Below are 24,739 nucleotides of genomic sequence, written 5' to 3' on the forward strand. Positions count from 1 at the left end.
TCGCTGCTCATTGCCCCCGCAGTTCCGCCGTATTTTTGTTGTATTTTTTTGTTGCACTGTTGTATTTCTTAGCCTTTTCTTAGCCTTTTGTTGATTCTTGCTGTTTTCCCCCCTGCGCCTTCCCCGCCCCGCTTCCCGCCGTTCACGAGGCCACGCCACCGCCACCGCCACCGCCACAGGGACGGATCAACATGCAGCCAAACTGGATTTAATCTTGAATGAAATAAGAGACTCATGTAGCGAGTGAAGCACAGATGGGGACTATGAGTCACTGAAAGGAGGTATGCTTCCACCCACTACATTACAAGCGACTGTGGTTTCACTTCTGAAGCCCGGAAGAGACGGTTCCAACATATCAGGCTTTTATCGTTATTAAACTCGGACTATAAAATTCTAAGCAAATTATTAGCCAACAGACTGTCAGTTTATCCCGAAATTGATACACACTGACCAATGCGGATTTGTACCAGGTAGGAGTACGGCGCTTAATATTAGACAACTTCATCAAATTATGACCAGCACCACAGACGAAAATAGAAACGTGGGCTGCATATCGCTTGATTTACAGCAGGCATTTGATTCATTGCATTGGGATTACATGTTTTATGCTCTCTCTCGGTTCGGTATACCAGCAGAATATATTAAATGGGTGCGATTACTGTACACGAACCCTACGGCGCATACAGGACAACATATCTCCCGGCAGTACAGTGTGGATAGTGGCACAAGACAGGGATGCCCACTATCTCCATTATTGTTTATTTTGGCACTGGAACCCCTTCTGCATAGACTCCGCTCACTAACGGGACACAAAGGAATACAAAGAGGCCACACAACACATATGGTCTCTGCTTATGCAGACGACCTCATCCTTTATCTGCAGGACAGGGATATGGGATTTGAGCCTCTGTCCTCCGCCTTTGCTCTTTTTCAGGAGTTAACTGGCCTATTTCTTCACTGACCGTACACGCACAGGGCAGTTAACCTTTGGGCAATGGAAATTTAGTATAGCACCTGATACCTTCCAGTATTTAGGTATTCAGATCTATCGAGATACAGCAGATCTATTAGATGGCAACCTGCCTCGTGCGGTAACTGCTCTAAAGTCCCAAGTGAAATTTTGGATCTCGCTGCCCATATAGGTGGCAGGGCGGGTTGCCATAACTAAAATGGTGCTCCTGCCGAGACTGCTCTATTATTTCGTTAACCTACCTATACTGGTACCAACGGGGACCTTTAAATTGTTGAACTCCCTGGTAATAACATTGATTTGGGGCAAGGGACACAGACGCATTGGCCTAATGAAACTACAACTACAACCAGAGAGGGCTGGGGGTGCCGGACCTGAAGGTGTACCGTCACGCTGGCCAGCTGCAGTGGCTGGCGTACTGGCTGGCAGGTCGCAATCTACAGGAATTAGATATGTAGCAACGGGACTAAGAACGCAATGAAGTACATAAGCTCTTACTGCCCAGGTCCAAGATACCAACATCAACACCCCACCTATTAAAAATAGCAAGATATTGGAGAAGCGCGCTATGATATACTAAACAGGCATTACCATAAGCTCCTACCATTCCATTGCTAGGTATCCCCACACAGTCCGGTGTAGTTACCAAGAGAAACCCAACAGCCTGGACAGACACGGGGATTACTACAGTAGGGGCGTTCTTCTCGGAGGGTACCTTAATGTCACACAAGGCCTTTGTACAGGAGCATGGAGCTTCAGATAGATCAATTTGCACCTAATTTGGCACGCTCAAAGTTTGAATTTAGAATGCAGTTACCCTTTGCCCCCCAAATTATGTGCAAACAGGTCAAAAGTGTGGCGAGTTATTCTTGGTGAAAAAATAAATTTCCAGTGGAGTGACATGTCCACTTCACGTATAGAGGTATCTCTGTGCCTCCATAATACAAAACAGGGTGGGATTTTGCGTGTACCAAGTGCAGCCTGACTACATTCATTCACGAACGGTGGTACTCAACTTGAGTTTGGCTAGTAGCTCACAAATTGAAATTATACAATCTCATTTTCTGCATTAGGTTATTAAATTGCACCTTCACTGCCAAATCTATTTTCTGCTCAGTGGAAGAGGCATTAAAACATGTGTATATGTTAAGCAACAGACAATTCAAACTAAATTATGTTTTTATTTTCAGTCATTTAAACTCCTCTGTGGCTCTTAAAGTCTGGTTCTGTGGTCACTCGTCTGTAAGAATTATGCCATCAAGGTGACAAATGATTTGCAGGGTGGACCAAAACAAGAATTACTGCATATCAAATTGTCTGAAGAAGTTAATATACAAGGGGCCAACAAGAGAAGAAAAGGAGCAAGGAGTACACAGCATGAGGTACAAAAAACGTCAAGAATAAAACAAAACTTGTTTACATACCCTAAAGGTGATGAAGATTTCCTTCTTCCCAACAGGCATCCTCACAGTCTGTCCCTCCTCAACTCCTGGAATTAGAAAGAAGTCCCACATAGGACCAAAGATTGTGAAATGACTGAGAAACAGAGGCCAACCAATGTCTATTTAATCGTGTGGACAGGACAGTTTACTCAAAATGGAACACTGCCTTTTCAATTCGGTCTTGATGACATCATGAAACCAGAGCATAACCTGGTTTCCAGATACATATATTCCCTTGAATTGGACATGCAGACTCAAAGCTTTACGCAATTTGGTGTAAATCAGCGATCATTTTCCTCCAACTCTGGTGCATATCTCCTCCATAATGATAACACACAAAACCCTCCCAGCTCCAGTTTCCTTCTGTGCTTGCACTCAGTAATGCCCAAGATCCTGCTCCCCTTCAGTCGTTAATCACAAGTCAAAAGAAACGTAGGACTGAGTGTTGCCACAATATCACTCAACTGAAGGTTAGCTGTCCCATTTTCCAACCCAGCCTGCAAACTGACAAAACATGCCTCCCCCTCTTCTTTTCAGGCTGCAATCAATGACCACTCAAAATAATAATAATAATAATCCTCATTTGTAAAGCGCACAATCACCCGTAAGGGTCTCTAGGCGCTGGGGGCCGTCGGGAAGATTAAGCGAGCTATTGCCCAGAGTCACATGGTGCTGGGCTAACCTGCCGCCGGAGCCGGGGATCGAACCCTGATCCCCAGATTACAGCGTCAGTCGCCCTGGCCGCGGCGCCCTATTTACAGTTCACCAAATCTGATTTCTTTTCATGGTGTGTTAGTGACAAGGCCCTCCATTTTCAAACTTTGTGTTTTAGCACAAAGATATACAGGCAGTTCACAATCATCCGTATGTCATTCAGTTTTCTTTTTTTAATATTAATGTAATCATACTCACTAAGCTCCAGGACACCTCTGGGTAACAGAGCGCTCTACAAATGTGATAAATAAATAAATAAATAAAAACTAAGGATGAAAATAAAACTTATTGAAATGCATGACCAAATTTCTCTGGCTAGAAATAGATGCCATTTTTTTCGCTTGCCTTTGTACTCCTGCAATTGGCCATTTTGTCACAACAAGACTATCACTACCTGTAGAAGAAAACACATTCAAATAGCAGTCAGAATTTATTCAGTAGCTTACAGCTTAGTTTGCAAATTCGCTCTGCCAAACGTAACCACCCATCTCTGCCTAGGATGTGCTCCAGTCATCCAAAATTGACTTTAGTGCTTTCTTGTTAGTTTTCTAACTGTCCACAAGTGGACAGAAGCCTCACTTAGGCCATTCCTTGCCATCTGGCACATTGCATGGGTGCCCTTGCACAGGTGTACGCCAGTTAGTAGCGGCCAAAGTAAAGAGTGACTCTGCTGTTTGGCTCTGTTCAGGGAACATATCAGAAATGCCTTTCTCCAACCCATTACTGAATTTAACAATCTACAGTAAGGAACCCTCTCTTCCAACCTCTCACTAAATTCCTTTATCCTGAATGTACCCAACTTTATTAGTACTTTGCAGTAATACCATTATTTCTGTAGTAATCTTACCATTACAGCAAAATCTTGCCTCCTCTGTACTTACAATTTATATGTTTCTGCGCTTACGCTACTCCTGTGTGCTAATTTGCGAGGCAATTGCATTTAATGAAGGCTATTCTCGAAATATTACTCTCCTCCTAAACCCAGATACCTGTTGTACCCAATCCTGCACAGATGTATTCTTCTATTGTCTTCACTTCTCCTCGGTCTTGCACCATTGACCCACACACCTATTCACTCCTTCACTTCACATCAGACTCCTTACGCTCCTCACACCTCAAAATGTACCATTGTCTACCATCAGTGCCCCCAGTCAGAAATCGTATCCTATGCCTCACACTGTCATTAGGATGCCTCTGAGACATCTCATTTTCGCCCTCATTGGAATACCCTTTCCCTCGCTCTCAACCCATTCATCCTTTTTTCACACTTCCTCAGTCCTCTTTTCCATTTTAATATGAAACTTTGACTTCTGAGCTGAAACACAAAATGGCTGAAAGGTAGGATTTTGAAATGAACATCCCTGAACCATTGCTCAAGATGAAACAAGGGCAACACCTACCCTGGCTAAAAGTAATGCACAGCACCTTCAATGCAGACCTAAGAACCATAAAATCTTTACTAGATTATACATTGGTGTACATTTTTTTTTTAATGTTTGAGTATTTTTTATTGTTGTGAGGGCAATCCTTTTCACAGACTTGTGCAAATGATACTACTTTTCCAAATTTCAAAAAGCCACTCTTAAGCATTCTGAAAAAGCAGATTAATCCGAATTACAGATCACTGAATTTTACAGTTTTGTGGTGTAATATAAGGGGAGTGTTGAGGGTTTTTGATTAAACTGATTTGTGAGCTTGCAGCGACAATTCAGTGTTGTAGATGTACAAAAATGACAGTATCTTAGTCTTTGGTACCAACGTTAGAAATGTAAGTAAGGAACTGAGGAAATTAAGGAGTATGGAGAACCTGTGTTTCTAAGAAGAAGTGTGATTAAAACGAAAATGAAAAACAGACTTTAAATAGCAAAATATAAAAAAGACAAATAGTGCTCAATATGGTGAGAATGATCAACATTTCTTGAAATGAGAGGTAAAAGAGCCAATTAGAGTTGCACTAAAAGTGGTCTGATGAAAACAATGTGTGTATGTATATATATATATATATATATATATATATATATATATATATATATATATATATATATATATATATATATATATATATTGCGTGTCATGTGCTCAAGGCCGAAATGCATCATGGCGTTTTGGTGATGGACAAATACATGAAAAGAATTCATGCACAAAAATTTCGGTTTGTCTCCGTTTGTTCCTGGGGCACGAACCCACACAAACGATATATATCTATATCTCTCCCTCTCCCTCCCTCCCTCCCTCCCTCTCCCTCCCTCTCCCTCTCTCCCTCCCCCTCCCCCTCCCTCTCTCCCTCTCCCTCCCTCCCTCTCCCACTCGCTCCCTCCCTCTCCCCGCATATTGTGTACATCCAGGAGGCCCGATTGCTTTCATACTTTTAGTGCACTAGCAAGAAAGGTTAAGCACCCAATTTGTTTTCATCCACGGAGGACAATTGGGATATTACCGTTCCTTCACAGAGCCATGCATAAAGTAGTTATACGTATCTGTCAATCTGCACAAAGTAAGAATTGCCATCATACATGTATTGTATTCAAACATATAAAAACAAGGTGTGAATATGTAGTGCAGACATAGTGATTATATTTACAACATTTAATACACAGACACTGTACAATTTACAATGGCTTTGTAATCTTAATTTAAGAAAACATAGGAACGTTACAATGAATTTGTCCAAAGTAATGTCCCTACACAATCAAGTTGGAATTGAATAAGGGTAAGTAAATTGGAGAACCCCCATACCTCTGGATGAACTCTCTAGGCTTCAATAAGTCCCATGTGACATTTTGGGCAGATTGATAGATATACTTACATGTGTCCTGTGGGCCTATATGGCTGTCCTGGTCATAGATATAAAGTTGTTATACAGACCACCATGTAATGTCACCTAAATTATTGCAACTTTCTGGTTCTAGGCCTCGCTGTGGGACTTACACAATAATTGCAGATGATTTACAATAAGCAGGAAATTGGCCTTAGGCCTTACCCATTTTGCCTCTGCCTCTTTTGCTATTAATGCAAAAAGAACAGATGTTGGACAGAATGCAGAATTAATCAAACATTCACCCCCAGTTACAGATCTGGGTTAAATCCATCGTATTGTGCATGACAAACCATTCAAGTTTAGACCCAGCCATATGCAAATCAGTCCTGGCTCTGTTCCCTATGGGAACAGTCTAGCCCGAACTGCCAAGCCAGATCTTCCCTGCACCAAGAACAATGGATTCAACCCAGATCTATTGAGTGGGGGTGAATGTTTGATTTGCTCTGAATTCTGTCCAGCATCTGTGTGTCTTGCTTTCTCACCCTAAGTGAGCCACGTATACCCAGAATGGGTCCCAGGTCTCAGGATGCTCGTTTCGGGTCCAGGGAAGACCTGGCTTGGCAGTTTGGGCTGGACTGTTCCCATGAGGCCCAGGGTCAAGACTGATTTGCATATGGCTGGGTCTAAACTAAGGTGGAATGGTGAGCAAAAGAACAATGAATTTAATCCAGATCTATTGACTGGGGGTGAATATTTGATGTGCTCTGCATTCCGTCTATCATCTTTGTGTCTTTTATCTTCTGCTCTTAATAGCCTACACTGGCTCTCAGTTTACAAAAGAATAGTCTTCAAATTCCTCTGTCATGCTTTCAGAGCAGTTGCTGGGAAAAGACCATACTACCCTAGGACTAAATTTAATATGTGTGTACCCTCTTACTCCCTTTGGGCCACAGATGCCGGTCTACTGACTAATCTGAAAATTCAACGGGTCCGCTGCAGGGTCTTCTCGGTTGCAGCAGCTACATTTGGAATGATTTTCCTTTCACTCTTAGCAATACACATGATTTGCTGAGCTTTAGGAAAGACTTAAGTACCCGACTCTTCAGGATCTAATTCCATTCCTGGTTAGCAGTGGTTCTCTCAGGGCCAGGACACCTTCTTTTAGGTATTTGTGTGCTTTACAAAAATTTGAAATCCGCTCATGTTCATCTAATCTCTTTCAATGAGAGTGAAAACGCTAATACTGGATACAGACCTGCTGGCACAGGCACCATGACCGTTTTCTTTTGCTTTGTTTGGCCTGTTCCTCGACAAGAAATACAAGGTGTTGTCATAACGGATCCACGGCCGCCACATCTCCGGCATGAAGATCGCATCACAAATGGGCCAGTGTTTATGGTCTCCTGCAGCAGAAAATATGCAATTGAAACAAAAATCTAAAAACTATTTTCTAAACTTTTACACAACAGACTGTTATCTGGAATGTACTTTGTAATAAAGTGGCCTAAGATTGCCCTCCTTCCCCCTCAACAGATCTCACAATCACTTTTAACGAGTGGGGTCCAGAAGGATACTCCTGAACCCCAAAAGGGTAGAAAGATCCTTTCAAGACTGAAAGATAAGGGGATACATACTCCCACTGAAACACTCTTAACTCAAATAGTATCCTCCCTCATAAATAATTATTGAGGAGAGAGAGAAATCTATACTCCACCGCACTTAGAGGTGGGAAGAAGAAAGAGCCTCTTTTTGTACATATAACTCTCACCCACTCTAGTAGTGGGCAATTGTGCAATGGTTCAAAACGTGGACCCATAAGTCTTGTTAGCACAATATTAAGGTTCCATTCAGGTGGAATATTTGGTGGTATCTCTCTTTTAAGGCCTTACATAAAGGCTTTAATTACTGGTACTCTGAATAGAGATAAGTGTGGTCTGTTTTGAGGATATGCAGCCACCGCTGCAAGGTGTAGGCGTATGGATGTATATGCAAGGCTGGAAAGTTGTAGATGCAAAAGGTAACAAATTATTTGTTGTATAGAAGCATCTACTAGTTCAGTTGTCCGTTTATTACAATATATAACAAACCTTTTCCACTTTGCCGCACAGCATGCTCTAGTGGTAGGTTTCCTTGCTTCTTTAAGAATGGTCATGCAATTTGAATGTAGATGTAGGTATCCAAACTCTATGACTTCAGGAGCCAAAGCGCTAGGTTGAGTTCCCGGAGGTTTGGATGTTTGATTTCTCCATGGTTCTGGGTGAGAAGGTTTCAGGTGAGGCAAAGCTTCTGGTGCGGAACTGCTGAGAGTTTCAGTAGTGTGGTGAACCATGGTTGACAAGCCCATGTGGGAGCCACTAATATACGGGTGAGAGATGTTTGCCTGAGATTCCGAACCAGAAATGAAAGAAGTGGGAGAGGCAGAAAAGCATAGGTAAATATCCCTGACCAGGTCATCCATAGGGCATTGCCTTTGGATAGGAGGGTGCTGGAACCTGGAGGCGAAGTTTGGGCATTTTGAGTTCTCTGCTGTTGCAAAGAGATCTATTTGTGCAAACCCTCAATTGTGGGTGTATGGGAGGAGGATTTGGGGGTGGAGTTCCCACTCGTGGACTTGTTGCCGAGGTCAGCAGATTTGTTGTCTACCCCTGGAAGGCCTTTTCCTAGCAGTTGAATTTTGTGATGTATTGCCCAATGCCAAATGGTCTGAGAGAGGCGTGATAACTGTAGTAAGTGTCCCCCCACCCCACCAACACTGTTTTTGTACATAGTGGTCATATTGTCCATCCCGACTAGGACAACTTTCCTTATTCAGATGAGGAAAAAATGCTTTTAGCGCTTGGTGAACAACTAGAAGCCCTAGGTAGTAGATGTGGAGATTACGGTGTTTTGTGTAGATGGCCACCCCACCCTGTAAGGCATGAGTCTACTGTGAGCACGATCTGTGGTACAGGGTCAATAAAGGGCTGCCCTTTTGGTTAGTTTTGTGTGTTCCACCACTGCAGGGAGCAATGAGTTTGGCTCTCTACCAACACTAGATCGCTTAGCGGACTCCGATTGATTCCATTGACGTGCTAAGAATTCCTGTAGAAGACGCATGTTTAATCTTGCATGAGGCACTACGGCAATGTATGATGCCATCATCCCCAAGAGTTGCATGAAAGTTCCGACTGTTAGATACTGGTTGCTTTGAAACTGTAGTTGCAGTGTTTGAAAAGTGTGTATCCTGGATGCATTGGGATAGGCTAAACCTGTTTGAGTGTTTATCAAAGCTCATAGACAGGGCTGCAGCAATGAGGGTTGAAGATGGGATTTTTGTGCATTGACTGAAAATACCAACTGATTAAGATTTCTGGTAATTTGAGTGTGTTGTAAAAACTTGTGGTGTGTGTTGGCTTTGATAAGCCAATCGTCTAGATATGGGAAGACATGAATTTGCTGTTGTCTTAGATGAGCTGCTACTACTACTAGACATTTTGTGAATACTCTGGGTGCAGTAGGCACTCCAAATGGGTGTACTTTGAACTGATAATGTTTTCCTCATATCACAAATCTGAGATATTTACGATGTGCCGGGTGAATAGAATATGAAAATATGCGCCCTTTAAGTCCAGTGTTGACAAAGTCGCCTTGCTGTAAGAAAGTGTCATGTAGTTCCTACTACCACAAAAGCTCTGCGCATTGGTTGAACAACATAAACTAGGGTTAATAAATTCTTATGGCATGAATGAGCAAAAGAAGAATCCCCATCCATGCAAGAAAAACGAACCAAGACTAACCGGTTAAGAAAAAGATGACTGAATGGACAAGAATCAATTGTCCAATATGTTTTGTGATTCCATGGTGCTTATAAAGAGTGCTCATGAGAAGAAGGAAAAGGTTTATAGGTGGTGAAGGGTGGTACCTCATTATCGTGCATACTCGAAAATGCAAAGTATCTTTGGCTCATCGCTAATGGATCAGTGCCATTCATGTGCCGCAGTTTGTACCACCTTACAACCCTCGAGTGTTGTAGTGACGCCAAGGTTTTAAAGTAAATACCTTGTTCTAGGATGAGTCTAACTTTCAATCGTTTGTAGGTCTATTGTCTATCGATCACACCAGATAACTTGAATAACATCCGGTTAGTGGCACTGTGAGGTTTTGTGCCTGTATATTTTGTGTAAGAGAAAACGTAGAAAGACAAAAACAGGAAGGGTGGATTTAGTACGTATCTAAATCCCATATTACCCTCAATCGAGGGCGTGAAGAAATGGAATTAAAATCACTCATTGCTCCGACGTAGGTAAAATAACCTACGAAATCCAAAATGCACCTAAATATGAACTCACCCTCGTTGCTGAAAGGTATCAAATAATGATAATGATAGGACACGACCCAGCCGGGTTCGTGTAGTTAGGAGCTTCGTAAGTCGCAATCAAGGCGTAAGAGAATCTACAACAAAGAAGAAAAGCGTAGAACCCATGTCAATAGGGACGATTTCCCATGAATATGGACTTTAAAGAATCTCATAGTAATCCAAATGAAAACACATCCACCCAAGACAAAACAAAATCGTACCTTCTTACGCTTGTTAGTATGTCTTTACCGGGAGGAGAACGAGTAATGGAAACGGCGTGTGCGCTGTATCCAAAACTCAAACCAACTGTGCCTGTTGCCGCAAGATAAACAAACAAAAAATAGATTCAATCACGGGCTTGCCAATCTCGCCCATGTTAACTTTAAGACGCACAAATATCTAGCATATTTGTTGAATGGCCTCACGCATCGCTAGGTTTAAGAGACCTTTGCCGGGTACACTACAAAGGGGAAACAAAGGGAGTTAGCTTACCTAAAGGTTGAAATTCCCCCTCCGTTATTTCCCGGTCGCCGTGTTCCAAGGTACGGACACGTGACCGGAAGCGGAAATGCCTTTTATATCCATGATAGTTGTGAAAAGACTAGAGCGTGTAATACTCTAGTGAAAATTTTCGAAATAGAAAAAACTGCAAAATTGGAGAATTGGAGAAAATACTACGGGGTCCCATAAAGATTCGTACAAACTAACAAGTGAAAATTCCCGGGTGCTTATTATAGAAAATACTACGGGGTCCCATAAAGATTCGTACTGTTCTTCACAGTGGCATGTAGCGCGTTGTATTCTGTGATCATCCTTACAGTGGTATCGGTAGTGCCTGCCTTTTTTCTTGTAAGCAGAGTCTCAGGTCTCTTAATTTTTTCCAATTTTTTCTTAGCCATGATCAGTGTTGCCTTGGGATATCCTCTTTTCTCAAATCTGTTCCTCAGGTCTTCCACGACCTCCCATTATTCTACATCATCACTACAATTTCGTCTAGACTAGGGACTTTTGTTTTGTTTTTGGGGATGACCTTGAACGCAGGTGAGTTGAGCCCCACGGATCTCATGTTCAACAGCCAGGGTACGTTCCCTATACCCTGGATGCACAGTATCTTAATACACGGCCTTAATAGACATGGGCTACAGACAGGCCCATTTCTGCCGGTCTTTTTATATTTTTTTATTCTTTTTCCCAGACTAAATGCTCGTGTCTTTGGGTATCGTTTATTCGGATACCTCATCACCCTCGTCACGCGCCTATTATGGATTAACTGAAACTCCGAATCATTTTTATCAAAATGGGAGTAATCCTTTTTCTACTGGCTATCAACCTCCAGCACCCGGGATTAGTTCAACTAGTAATGGCCACGAGGTTACTATATTTCATACCTCTCTATGCGGCCTTGTGCTTTTTGGAGCATTTTTTCAGCCTTCCGCATTTAATAAAGCGTAATAATTCCGAATAGTTGCTCTTACTCTGTAACTATAATAAGCGGGAATTTTCACTTGTTAGTTTGTACGAATCTTTATGGGACCCCGTAGTATTTTCTCCAATTTTGCCGTTTTTTCTATTTCGAAAATTTTCACTAGAGTATTACACGCTCTAGTCTTTTCACAACTATCATGGATATAAAAGGCATTTCCGCTTCCGGTCACGTGTCCGTACCTTGGAACACGGCGACCGGGAAATAACGGAGGGGGAATTTCAATAAAGGTAAGCTAACTCCCTTTGTTTCCCCTTTGTAGTGTACCCGGCAAAGGTCTCTTAAACCTAGCGATGCGTGAGGCCAATCAACAAATATGCTAGATATTTGTGCGTCTTAAAGTTAACGTGGGCGAGATTGGCAAGCCCGTGATTGAATCTATTTTTTGTTTGTTTATCTTGCGGCAACGGGCACAGTTGGTTTGAGTTTTGGATACAGCGCACACGCCGTTTCCATTACTCGTTCTCCTCCCGGTAAAGACTTACTAACAAGCGTAAGAAGGTACGATTTTGTTTTGTCTTGGGTGGATGTGTTTTCATTTGGATTACTATGAGATTCTTTAAAGTCCATATTCATGGGAAATCGTCCCTATTGACATGGGTTCTATGCTTTTCTTCTTTGTTGTAGATTCTCTTACGCCTTGATTGCGACTTGCGAAGCTCCTAACTACACGAACCCGGCTGGGTCGTGTCCTATCATTATCATTATTTGATACCTTTCAGCAACGAGGGTGAGTTCATATTTAGGTGCATTTTGGATTTCGTAGGTTATTTTACCTACGTCGGAGCAATGAGTGATTTTAATTCCATTTCTTCACGCCCTCGATTGAGGGTAATATGGGATTTAGATACGTACTAAATCCACCCTTCCTGTTTTTGTCTTTCTACGTTTTCTCTTACCCAAAATATACAGGCACAAAACCTCACAGTGCCACTAACCGGATGTTATTCAAGTTATCTGGTGTGATCGATAGACAATAGACCTACAAACGATTGAAAGTTAGACTCATCCTAGAACAAGGTATTTACTTTAAAACCTTGGCGTCACTACAACACTCGAGGGTTGTAAGGTGGTACAAACTGCTGCACATGAATGGCACTGATCCATTAGCGATGAGCCAAAGATACTTTGCATTTTCGAGTATGCACGATAATGAGGTACCACCCTTCACCACCTATAAACCTTTTCCTTCTTCTCATGAGCACTCTTTATAAGCACCATGGAATCACAAAACATATTGGACAATTGATTCTTGTCCATTCAGTCATCTTTTTCTTAACCGGTTAGTCTTGGTCCGTTTTTCTTGCATGGATGGGGATTCTTCTTTTGCTCATTCATGCCATAAGAATTTATTAATTTGTGATTGGCATGCCCTTCTCACCACATTTGACCCCCACTCATACCTCCCCCATCCCTCTCTCCCCTGACATAACAACCCCCACCCACAACACCTCCTACCTAGATCAGCACCAGAACAGCACGCACAATGACAAATCCCACCCTTTGTTCCGCCCCACTCTCAGTCCCCACGTAAGTACACCCCCCATACATCCTCGATACACCCACATCCTCGATACCCCCACGCCCCCTTCCCCCCACGCTACACCCCCCATGAACACTTCTGAACACACCACCGTCCGGAGTTTATCCCCCCCCCCCTCCCTCCCCCCCACGGCAGATCCATCTCCCTCCCCAGCTCCCTCCCCACTCTCACTCACGACATCGAAACCCTCCCAACCAGTCCCACAGAACATACCGCCTCCCTTACCTTAGCATCCCCCCCTCTCTCCCCTCCCATTCTCAGCCCCCACTACCTTCCTGCCACCCCCACTGTCTTCAGCCTTCACTCACTCTTTAACTCACCGGCACCGTCTCCCACTGACGACACTACCTATGCCTCCCACCCTCCCCCTACTTCACCCACACCCCTCGCCCACAAACCCGCCCACACTCCGAATGCCATCCCACTCATTATCACCGTAGAACCTTCCAACAACGCTAGCATATCCCCCCCCTCGATACCCTGCCCGCTTTCCAGCTCACTACTCAACCATTCACCAATGGCTCTCACCACCAACGCCATCTCCAATCCTCCTCGTGACCTGACTTTATCCACCCTCCAACAAGTCAAAGAGGATCTCCTACAAGTCAAAAAAGATCTCCGCGCAATCAAAGACCTTCTCTTCTCACAGCCCAGTCTACCTCCCACCATCCCACTACCCTACAAACGACGCACCCTCCCTACATACCCTCGCCTCCAACGACCCCCGCGATGGCCGACTATCCCCGTTCGCAATAACTCCCACCGCCCCCGCCGTGTCCTCAACTCACTGTCTGACCGCGACCTATGCTCTATCCTACGCTCTTATGGCCCAGGTCCGGTAAAACACATATCCAACACACACATCCCCATACCCACAATTCTCTCAAATCCTCTGAGGCTCCCAACCCATAGCAACAGAGGTTCCATCCCTAACAACCTCAGAAAAGTCCCCCTCTCTCTAGAAGGCTCGACTGCCCTTCTCACTCCCAAACTCAAATGCATCCTACTCAATTGCAGATCGGCCCAGAGACACTCCTCCGACATCGCTGATCTCGTCTCAGCAATGGATCTGGACCTAGCCATTCTGACTGAAACGTGGCTTACTGAAGCCTCTACCCCGATAATGGACATATTAGTTCCCCCCAATTATCACATCATTAGACTGGACAGGCCTGGCAAGAGGGGCGGAGGAATTGCATGCATTTTTAGGAGCAACCTCTCCGTTACTAAAGCCACCTCCCCCTCCCTTACTTCCTGTGAACTCCTCTGCCTCGATATCACCAGCGAGGGCAAACAAGTTTGTGCTTTACATCTCATCTATCACCCGCCTGGTGACAACCTCATATTCACACAACAACTCATGGACACGATCACATCCAATGCCGGTCGGCAGATCACCCAAGTCTACCTGGGTGACTTTAATCTCCACTGGAATGATCAGAAAGACACAGCGGTGAATAGTCTCAAAACTTTCCTTAATGCGCTTGACCTCACCCAAATATGCGATAGACCAACACACGACAAAGGCTCGATACTCGATCTCATCATCGCCAAAGAGGACTCTACCCAACTGGAGGCGATCCAACCCTGCGACTGGTCAGATCACCACATTATCACCTTCTTTATCAACGAAAAAGTTAAACCTAACCCGGCTCAACCCACCAAATCCAAAACCGGGAAAAGGGACATGAAGAATCTTAACCCCACTACCCTGCCTCCCCACATCGGCAGTCTCCTCCTTCCCCCTTCAGGTGCCTCGGATGTTCAATCACTGACCGACCACTACCTTGACTCTATGAATTCAATAGTCAATGAAGTCGCCCCATTGCAACTGAAGAGAGTCTCCACCAAAATTTCTAACCCCTGGTATGACGACAGACTCAATGACGACAGGCGTACTATGCGAATGGCAGAACATACCTGGAGATCTGACCCCTCATCACTGCATCTAAAAACGCTTAAAAACAAGAGAAATGCCTACTTTAGGAAAATAAAGCGCACAAAGTCGGACTTCTTTAGCCGCCAGCTGGACCAAGCAAAAAACAGGCCAAGAAAACTGTTCGAACTAATCAAGACTCAAACAAAGACACAACCCTTACAATCAAACAGCGCAACAAGCGACACCCCACACTGTGAAGCCTTCTCTGCTTTCTTTAAGCTAAAGACCGACAACATAAGAAATGACCTCATCATGGATGTAAGCCGATTCCCCAACCACACCAGAATGTCTAACATTCAACCTAAAAACAAGGCATCCTGGCTGTACTTCGACACCTACTCGAAAGAAGCAATACACAAACTGCTCTGCACCTTGAAGCCCTCTAATCACCTCACAGACCCCCTACCTGCTAATGCAGTAAAAGACTCCATCCCCTTGCTCCTCCCTCTTTGGACCAAAATCATCAACAGCTCCCTTCAACAAGGTCTCATTCCAGACTCCCTCAAGGTGGGGCAAGTCACGCCTATACTCAAGAAACCCACAGCTGACCTGTCTGACCTGAACAATTACCGGCCTATCACCAATATCCCCACCCTGGCCAAACTGCTGGAGAAATGTGTCCAACTCCAACTAACAAAACACATTGACCAATTTGACCTCCTCAACCCTCACCAATCAGGCTTCCGAGCAAAACATAGCACGGAAACAGCTATGACACACATAATTGATGACGCCCTCCAAATCCTTGATCGCAATGAGTCCTGCCTCCTCATCCTTCTTGACCTCTCTTCAGCATTTGACACGGTCAAACATGAGAACTTACTGGAGCTGCTAAGCACTAGAATGGGTCTATCGGGAACTGTTCTCAAATGGTTTTCTTCCTTCCTTCATAACCGGTCTCAGAAGTTCAAGATCGACAATGTGCTATCTACACCGGTGCCTGCAGATCTAGGTGTTCCACAAGGATCCTCCCTCTCCCCCACACTGTTCAACCTCGTCATGGAACCGCTCGCCACCTTGCTCCAAGCATCCAATGTTCAATTCCATATGTACGCCGATGACACACAACTTTACCTAAAGCTACAATCCCCGGAAGATATCAAACTTCTGGATTCCACACTTAGTAACACTCAATCTTGGTTGGCCGATAATCACCTCAAACTAATTGCGCTGAAAACTGAGTTCCAGGGGCGGATTGGCACTGCGGGCATTCGGGAATCGGCCGAAGGGCCGCTGTTTCAGTGCCCTCTGTGGGCCGTTTTTTTTCTCCCCTTTCCCAGTCCACAGAGAGTGCTCTCTGCTGTCTGCTCTCTGTCGACTGGGAAATGGGAGAAAAAAAACGGCCCACAGCACAGAGACAGAAATGAAAGCGCTTCACTGTGCAGGCCATACAGCGATTATCAGCTGTGGCCTCTACTGCACCCCCTGCCCTGCAAAGCAATCACGCTGAGGGTGGCTGGGGAGGGGGTGATTGTTCACAAGAATCGGCCTCCCTGGGGGCTAGGTGTTTCTCAGGCCTTTTGAGCCATTTTCACCATGGCCCCCCTGGGGCCCACGCCGCGGAAACAGTGATAGTCTTAACACCTCGCCCACAGCCCCTCACATTCAGGGCACAGTGGGCGAGGAAGAATGGGTCTGGCTGTGGGGGCCAGGTGATGTTTTGAAAGCGCACAATCTTCACCTTAGGCCCCCCCCCCGCAAGAAGTTTAAAAAAAAGGGTTATAGTTCTTTCTCTGTGTCATCATTTTAGAACTGATGCATTTTCAATATTACATTCAAGGAAGTCATGTTTGCAGCTTTTCTATTTTATGCAACTAACAACCATTGACAAAACCGTATTTCTGGCTTGTTGTAGGTGTAACATTACTTGCTGTATTATATATCTGAACGCAATGACAGAAGCAGCAAAATACCAGTCGGGCGGCACACTATGCTAAGCACAGATTTGTAGCTTAGGTGTTTTAAGCTACGCCCATAATTACATTGAACACCCCTTTGGAGAGACCCCTCAGTTTTGTCATCCCACTTAAAGCCCTGGAAACAACACCATGTCACAGACACCTCAGGGCCTGGCACTGTGCATCATGCATGACTCATGACTTCCAAGGTTTCAGATTGACTATGTGCAGGGGCATCTTGAACGCCTCCCTTTGCTTTAGGAACTACAGCGAGGGGTGAGTTCCTGATGAGTCTCTTCTGTCTGCAACTCTGCGTACACAAAGGCTCAGCTCACAATTATTGTGAAAAGGTGGGTGAGAGAGTAAGTGAAGGGATGGCTGGATGGATCAGTGAAAAGGTGAATGGATGAATGAAAGGGTGAATGGATGGATGATGAGAGAGAATGGGTGGATGGATGAGTGAAATGATGGATGGATTGATTAATTGATAAGTGAAAGTGTGAATGGATGAACAGATGTGTGAAAGGGTGGCCGTAAGGATGGATGAGTGAGTGAAAGGGAGGGAGGGTACATGGGCAAAAGATTGGATAGATGAGTGAAGGAGTGAAAGGATGGATGAGAGAAAAGATGGATGGATGATTGAAAGGATGGATGAGTGATAGGGTCAATGGATGGATGCATGAGTGGATGAGTAGATGGATAGTTGGGTGGATGGAAGGAAGGATGGATGGCTAAGTGAAAGGGTCGATGGAGAGAGAAAGGGAGAATGGATGGCTGAAAGGGTGAATAGGTGGAAGGATGAGTGACTGGGTGGATGGATAAGAAAGTGAAAGGATGGCTGGATAGGTGAGAGGGCAAATGGCTAGATGGATGAGTGAAGAGATGGATTGGGTGAAAGGGTGGATGGAGAGAAAAAGTGAGGATGGATGTGTGGATGACTGAACGGGTGAATGTGTCTAAGGGTGAGTGACTGGGTGGATGGATGAGTAAGTGAAAGGGTGGCTGGATGGGTGAAAGGGTAAATGGATGGATGAGTGAATGGATGGATGTGTGGAAGAGTGGATGAATGGGTGGATAATGGGTGGATGAGTAAAAGGGTGGATGGAGGGATAGATGAGTGAAATGATGGATGGAAGAATACATGATGGATAAGTTTGCAAATGGTTGAATATGTTTGGAGCTGGATTAGCGGCATCTTATGTTTGCCACTTTACATCTCACAATGACTATCCAAGCAGATCTTCCCAACCATTTCTCTCACCAAACGTGCCTGCTCAGAACCATGAATTGTAAACAAAATATCAGACTGGACAACCCAGTGCTGTAACCATTTATATAGATTATTATCATATGAAATATCACAAAAAGACCTGCACAGTTGATCAAAGCTGCGTGCATACTGAAAAACCGTGAAGTACACGATTGGTTCAACCTGATATAAACTTATTTTGACTAGTGCTTAAATGGTTGTGTATTTACTTACTTACATAATAATGCGCAACCTCCTCTGATGGGTCTGTAAAACGTACCTTTTGTCCAGAAGGTTTGTTCTGAATTTTAACCCTTTGTCCTGAATTTTTACACTCCCCATCCTGAATTTGCACCCATGCCAGTTGGTCACCCTAGTCCTGACACTCCCATACAGAACTACAGAGTGTTCACCCTGCCTTTTCTATTTGGTTACTCTTGTAACCAGATGCACCACACTGCCAAGCTCTAACTCAAGAGGGGCCATCTAATCCCCTTGGCATCCCACTCTCCACAGGGCTGACCAAAGTAGGCTGAGTAAAGCAGTACTCAAAGCTACATCGAGTGTGCCTCAATTGTCATCCCACCGAATCCAGAAAATACTGCACTAGACTCAGTGCAGTAGGTCTTCCTCAAAGGTTTACTTGACTTGCCACATCCAGCACCCAGAAATGCAATGTGTTGCTAGCCGATCCCTTCCTCTGAAGCAAGAAGGAACCGGTAGGAACCATTTTGTTTACCATTTCTTTGCACAATTTACTGATTCATTTGTGTGCCAGTTAATAATGTAACTTTATTTTAAAGGCCTCATCCAAAATGCAGACAAGGGGTATATTTCCCTATATGCCAAAAATATTAATTAGTAAGTTTTGGTTAGTTTTTGTTTGTAGTGTGTAGGTCTGACTGCACTCTATTTTAGGTCCTAGGCCAGAATGTGGCAACTTGCTTGTGTGTTGATTTCAGGACATGTCTAAGATTTTGTGTAATGTGATTTCTCAAAAGAGAGCTGTTTAGCCTCATTCTATGCTAGGCCTTGTTCGAGGCCTAAGCAAAATTTGCAAACTTGGCACTTCTTTCTCTGTGCAGAAGAATTAACTTTTCTAGCATGTTCAGGTTAGAATTTCTTTTTGCAGATTTTATATCATTTTCATGGTTAATTGAGTAATCCTCAGTCTCCTCATGGCCCAGACTTGAAGGCAGCAACAGATATGAATAAAACTGTGTTTTTTGTATATAGACATCACTTGCTGGCTGTGAAATAAATTTATGACTAGATTGTACAGATAAATTTTTTCAGCATTCTTTACATCCCAGACTGCCTTTTCCTCATTTGTGAATTCTTACTTTTGTTATTACATGTTCTGTTCCCAGAGATTCCAGTCTTACCCTTTCTCCTTGACTTTGTACTAGATTTCTGATTTATGTGATGATTAGCTGGTTGGGAAAGAGTATCTAACGACCTTGTGCAGGGCGTTAAGACTGCATGTAAGTATTCAGTTATCAGACCTGCAGTGCTCCTAGTCTTTACCAATATTACTTGCTCTGTAAGCTTTGAAAGGCTTAATTTACTAAATATTTCTCTACGAATTAGACCTCAAAGAGTAACCAAATAGTGTTTCATGAAAGAGCATGCCCCTTGAATGTGGACTACGGCCCTTAACTGTATGCCACGCCCCTTAACTGTAGGCCACGCCCCTTGAACGTGGGCCACTTTTTTCGTCAGTGCCCGGGCCAAATTGTGATCCCAATCCGACCCTGCTGAGTTCCTACTCATCTCACCGCCGGCGAAAATTTCCACCACCCAAACCTGGCTCAATAACCTAACAGCACTCAATGTCCAACCTACCATCGTGGACTCGGCGAAATCCCTAGGCATCACAGTCGACGCCAAGCTCAACATGCAACAGCACGTTAGCAAAGCCACAAAAGGAGCTAATTTCCAAATCAACACACTGAGGAAACTTAAACCCTTCCTCCCTGCCAAAGACTTTCAAACTGCTGTACAAGCTTTAGTCATCCCTCGCATAGACTACGGAATTGTGGCCCTCAGCGGACTCCCGCTATCCACAACAGCACCCCTAAGAGCCTCCCTGAACGCTGCCGCGAGACTCATTACTGGCTCAAGAAAACATTCGCATATATCCCCAGACTTAAAATCTCTAAAATGGCTGCCTTTTGAAGCCAGAATACAGCTAAAAATTGCAGTTATGACACTCGGCCGTGCACCACAATGCACCCAACTACCTCGCTCAAAAGTGGTCTATATCAGGAGGGTCGAGATCCAATAGAAGTACAAAAAATCCACTCCTGAAACCTCGTAGATTCCGGAAAGAAAAAACATACAAGCGCTCCTTCTCAGGAATGGCACCCAGGATCTGGAATGCGCTCCCTCCGGAAACCAGGCTTATCTCCTCCACTGCACTCTTCAAGAAAGAGGTGAAAACAATCCTTCTGGCCAAGATCTCCTGAACTTTATAGGCACTGGATCGGAGACTCTGCATCGCTTTGTATCACTGATCACCTTGTTCTTTGGCACTATACTCCTACTTGATGGTGACACTACTACGCTACTCTCTTACTACCGACCAATATATGATACACTTTGGTTTATTGAATCACCCTCCCGATGCCCCCACCCAGTGCTTTCTCTATCCTAAGAAATTGGTATAAGCCATCCACACATCCAAGGTTTTACCTGAACCCTTCTGTAGTGGGATCAATGACTTGTGCCGTCTTATATTACTTGTTTACCTGATTGTATATTGATATGTTTCTGTACATTACTGTTATCCTATTATGTTAGTGATTACTATACTGCTCCCATTATCTTGTTCATTCCTGCTGCCCCTACCCCTGTCTCTGTGAAGCGCTCTGATATCTGTAAGGATCTTGTTCGCGCTATATAAAACTTTGAATAAATAAATATTAAAGGTAGCACAATGTCACACCTTTGATGTGTATAATTAGTTTATTTAAACACAACGTTCCATGTATACACTTTGTTTTCACATTCAGCCCTGAAGATTCGCAGTGTGTGTGTTCCCTGCGATGAAACACGTGTCGGCTGATATTTGGAACAAATAAACAGAAGTGCGACTTCAAGAAAAGACTTTCCTAATTGTCGCACAGTCGACGGAATGATCTGTGATTTTGTCAAAGAATTTCTTAACCTGCTTAAAGAATGATGCATACATTATTTGTCTTATAGTAAATTTACACTGCTGTTACATAGCTCTCTTTAACTTGTTGTAGTGCAGAGGCAACAGAGTTTGTTTTTGTCCAGTAGACTACCTTGCTAGTCCACGCTGAGCGGTTCAGAGGTATTTTCCGCTCGCCTCATTGCCCAACTGATTACTATCATTTGTTACTACTCATGCGGATTACAGGATAGTGCGCCCAGTAATTTTGGAACAATCTAAAAAACCTCATAGTCGTTTAACATAAACTAGGGGCTTGATGCGAAGAATGATTTCGGACACCCAAGCAGGATAGGTTGGGCTACAGACCAGCTAGATCACAGTGTCACTGGAAACAGTACAGAATCTATTGCTCAGTCACTCATGCCTATTTGTACTCAGAGAAATATACAGGGAATACACAGTGGGACATTTTCAATAATATGTATTGAACCAACATTATTCTTACATAAAATACTTATGCTGTAATGATTAGTAGACAGAAGCAGATAAACGGGATTACAAGCACCAAAAGAGTAAATAGTAGATATAGTTCGACCAGGAACAGGGTCAACACTGATTTGCATATGGCTAGGTCTAAACTGGGGTGGCTTGGTGAGCAAAAGAATGATAGATCTAACCCAGATATCTTGACTGGTGGTCAATGTTTGATTTCCTCTGCATTTCGCCCATCATCTATGTGTATTTAGCATAAAACTAGGCAGTAATTTAGCGTACATCTTCTATGCGAATCCTACTTTAATTGTACCTAGAGTGTGTGGAGGTGTAAAGCCAAGAATCCTACCAAGGGACGATTCAACCCCATTACCTGATGGGATAGGGTGAAGGACCCCGTCTTGTTCACGAACAGGACACCCCTCATGAGATGTCAGACCGATGCGTGGGGATTTCTCAACATACAAGGACCTCTGTGTCAGCGGAAGAGCCTCTTCTGCTAATCTATTGGGATGCTCATCTTTTATAATAGAAAGTAGCCTTGTGATGTGCGTATAGATTAGCGATGTTATGGATATGTAGACAGCCCTGTCACCTAGTGGATGAAGATCATGATTACATTTGTACGTAGAGTGAAATGAGAACTTGTACAAGATGTTCAGGGAGTTGTAATGTTGTTCGAAGCTAGATGTGAAAACAAGTTTAGATTCAGAGAAACAAATCCGACATTGTCGTGCATGCAAATGTGTGCAAAAGGTCACAGCTGAAAACGTTGTTTGTTAGGACAATGCTTCACTACATGGGCCTAACTCGGGAATATAAGAAGCAGAAGAAGCTGTTGAAGTGTGACCATATGGAAGTGTTCTGACAGTATGTATAGGTTTAAAGGCCCGAGATTGGCCGTGAGAACCGTCCTTTTTGGGATTAGAAAGTAAAGTGAGTAAACTTTCCGACCCTTGGTGTTGTATTGGAACGAGTTCTATAGCTCCTTTTGTTAACAGAGCTTGTACTTCTTTTTTGAACATGTGTTGGTGCTCTAGAGAGGGTTTGTGAATGCGGGGTGGAATATTTGGAGGATTGCTGGGGAGCTCCAGGCAATAACCATGTTGGATAATGTCCAACACCCATTTGTCTGATGTTATTGATTGCCAAGTGGGAAGAAACTCCCCCGACAGGTGTATGAAGGTCGAGGAGAATTGGTTTTAAGTCACTGCTAGGTAGGGAGATGGAGAGGTACGTGTTGGTGTGCTTCTACCTCTTTCTTTAAAATGGTTTCCTCAGTAACCACCCTTATAGAATCCTCTAAAGGGGGAGCATTGAGTTTGAGGTTTGTAGGAAGATGCGTTGGCATCTGCGGAGGTACTTTTTGAGCCTGCCCTATAAAATGAGCCTCAAAAAGAGCCTCTGTTAGAGGGTGGCTGAAGTGCTCAAAAGAGTTTTGCCACTACATTTTTTCAAGTGCTTCATCCACTTAAGGGCCAAAAAGATGCTCCTAGTCAAAGGGAACATTAAGTATTGTCTGTTGCACCTCTGATTTAAACCCAGAGATTTGCAGCCATATGTGTCTTCTTAGGAGAATACTGGTGTTAACTCCTCTGGCTGCAGTATCAGCAGCGTTTAGTGCACACCGGATAGAGGAGTTGGAAATTAGTTTTCCCTCCTGCACTAGTTCCAGCCTTTTTTCCCTATGCTCCTCTGGGAGATATTGGACTAACTCTTCCATTTCGTCCCAGTGGGCCCTACCACACCTAGCTAGGACCTTGTGCATTGGCTATGTGCCAATGATTGGCTGATTATTGTAAGAAAGTGGCTCTATATATACTGGACCAAAGTAAGGTACAGTGTGTATAGAGTCCACAATACCCAGAGGTATAACAGAGGTTAAAGTCATGTCTGACCTTACTCTCTTAAGTGGTAGCTTGGTCGAGCAGTAAGGCAGTACCAGACGACAGTGTAAAGCATTTGTTGTACCCACTCAGTCAGCAAAAGGTTTCACACACTCAAGGACTGAACTCCAGGCCAATTGTTTTTATATCAAAACATATAGTTGTTTTATTTTTAGAACCAACAGGTATCAAAATATACTTTTCTCAATATGAGTGACCTCAGGTAATTACTTTGCAGAAAGGCAAACTCAGTGGTTGCAATAGGCAACACAAGTCTAAACACAATTCAACATTGAGCTCAATGGGTTTTTCAACATAAATGAAGTTGATTACTTTATAGATTACTTTTGTAACTCCAGGACTGGATCCTAGATTCAGTCCTGGGGTCTAAGCTGAAAACAGTTTAGTAAAAACGTTCTGGTTATTGCAATGATTTTTGAAGAATATCAAGGTATTTTAAAAGTTGACACTTAAAAACTTTTCAGTGAAAAACTAGCAATGTTATCCTATGGAAGGAAATTCAAGTCACAGGTAAAGTAGGTTTGCGTTACTTTTGTAATCCAGGACTGGACTCCTAGGTTCAGTACTGGGGTCTCTACCTAAGACAAGTAAGTATTTACGTTTTAGTAGTTGGTACGATTTTTAAGGAATATTTGTATTTCAAAAGTAGACAGAAGAAATTTCAGAGAAAAACAGTCAAGGTTATGGGTAAGTGCAGTTATAATTACTTTTGCGGTTCAGTACTGGGCTGAAAGGTACTGTACTGGCTCCTCCCCTGATTTCAGGTGAGTAATTCCAAATTCGTTACTCGGCTAATTTTATAGGAATATTTTACAGTTTCAAAACTTCACACTTCGAAGATTTTTTTAGTCAAACCAGTCAATGTTATC

At 43.6% G+C, this 24,739-nt stretch overlaps 1 protein-coding gene across 2 annotated transcripts in view; it reads right to left on the reverse strand.

The window, feature by feature from the left end:
- The window catches only part of DNAJA3 (DnaJ heat shock protein family (Hsp40) member A3), a 264,697-nt gene that overhangs the window by 172,827 nt on the left and 67,131 nt on the right, over nt 1-24,739 (reverse strand). For both annotated transcript variants that reach the window (XM_078663123.1, XM_078663124.1), the window contains exons 6-7: nt 7,140-7,287; nt 2,395-2,459 (exon numbers count right to left, since the gene is read on the reverse strand). In XM_078663123.1, coding sequence (XP_078519249.1) covers nt 2,395-2,459; nt 7,140-7,287 — 213 coding nt within the window. The remainder of the gene's footprint in view (nt 1-2,394; nt 2,460-7,139; nt 7,288-24,739) is intronic.

This window comes from Lissotriton helveticus, chromosome 10 (assembly GCF_964261635.1).
Source record: "Lissotriton helveticus chromosome 10, aLisHel1.1, whole genome shotgun sequence".
NCBI classification, from domain to species: Eukaryota; Metazoa; Chordata; class Amphibia; order Caudata; family Salamandridae; genus Lissotriton; species Lissotriton helveticus.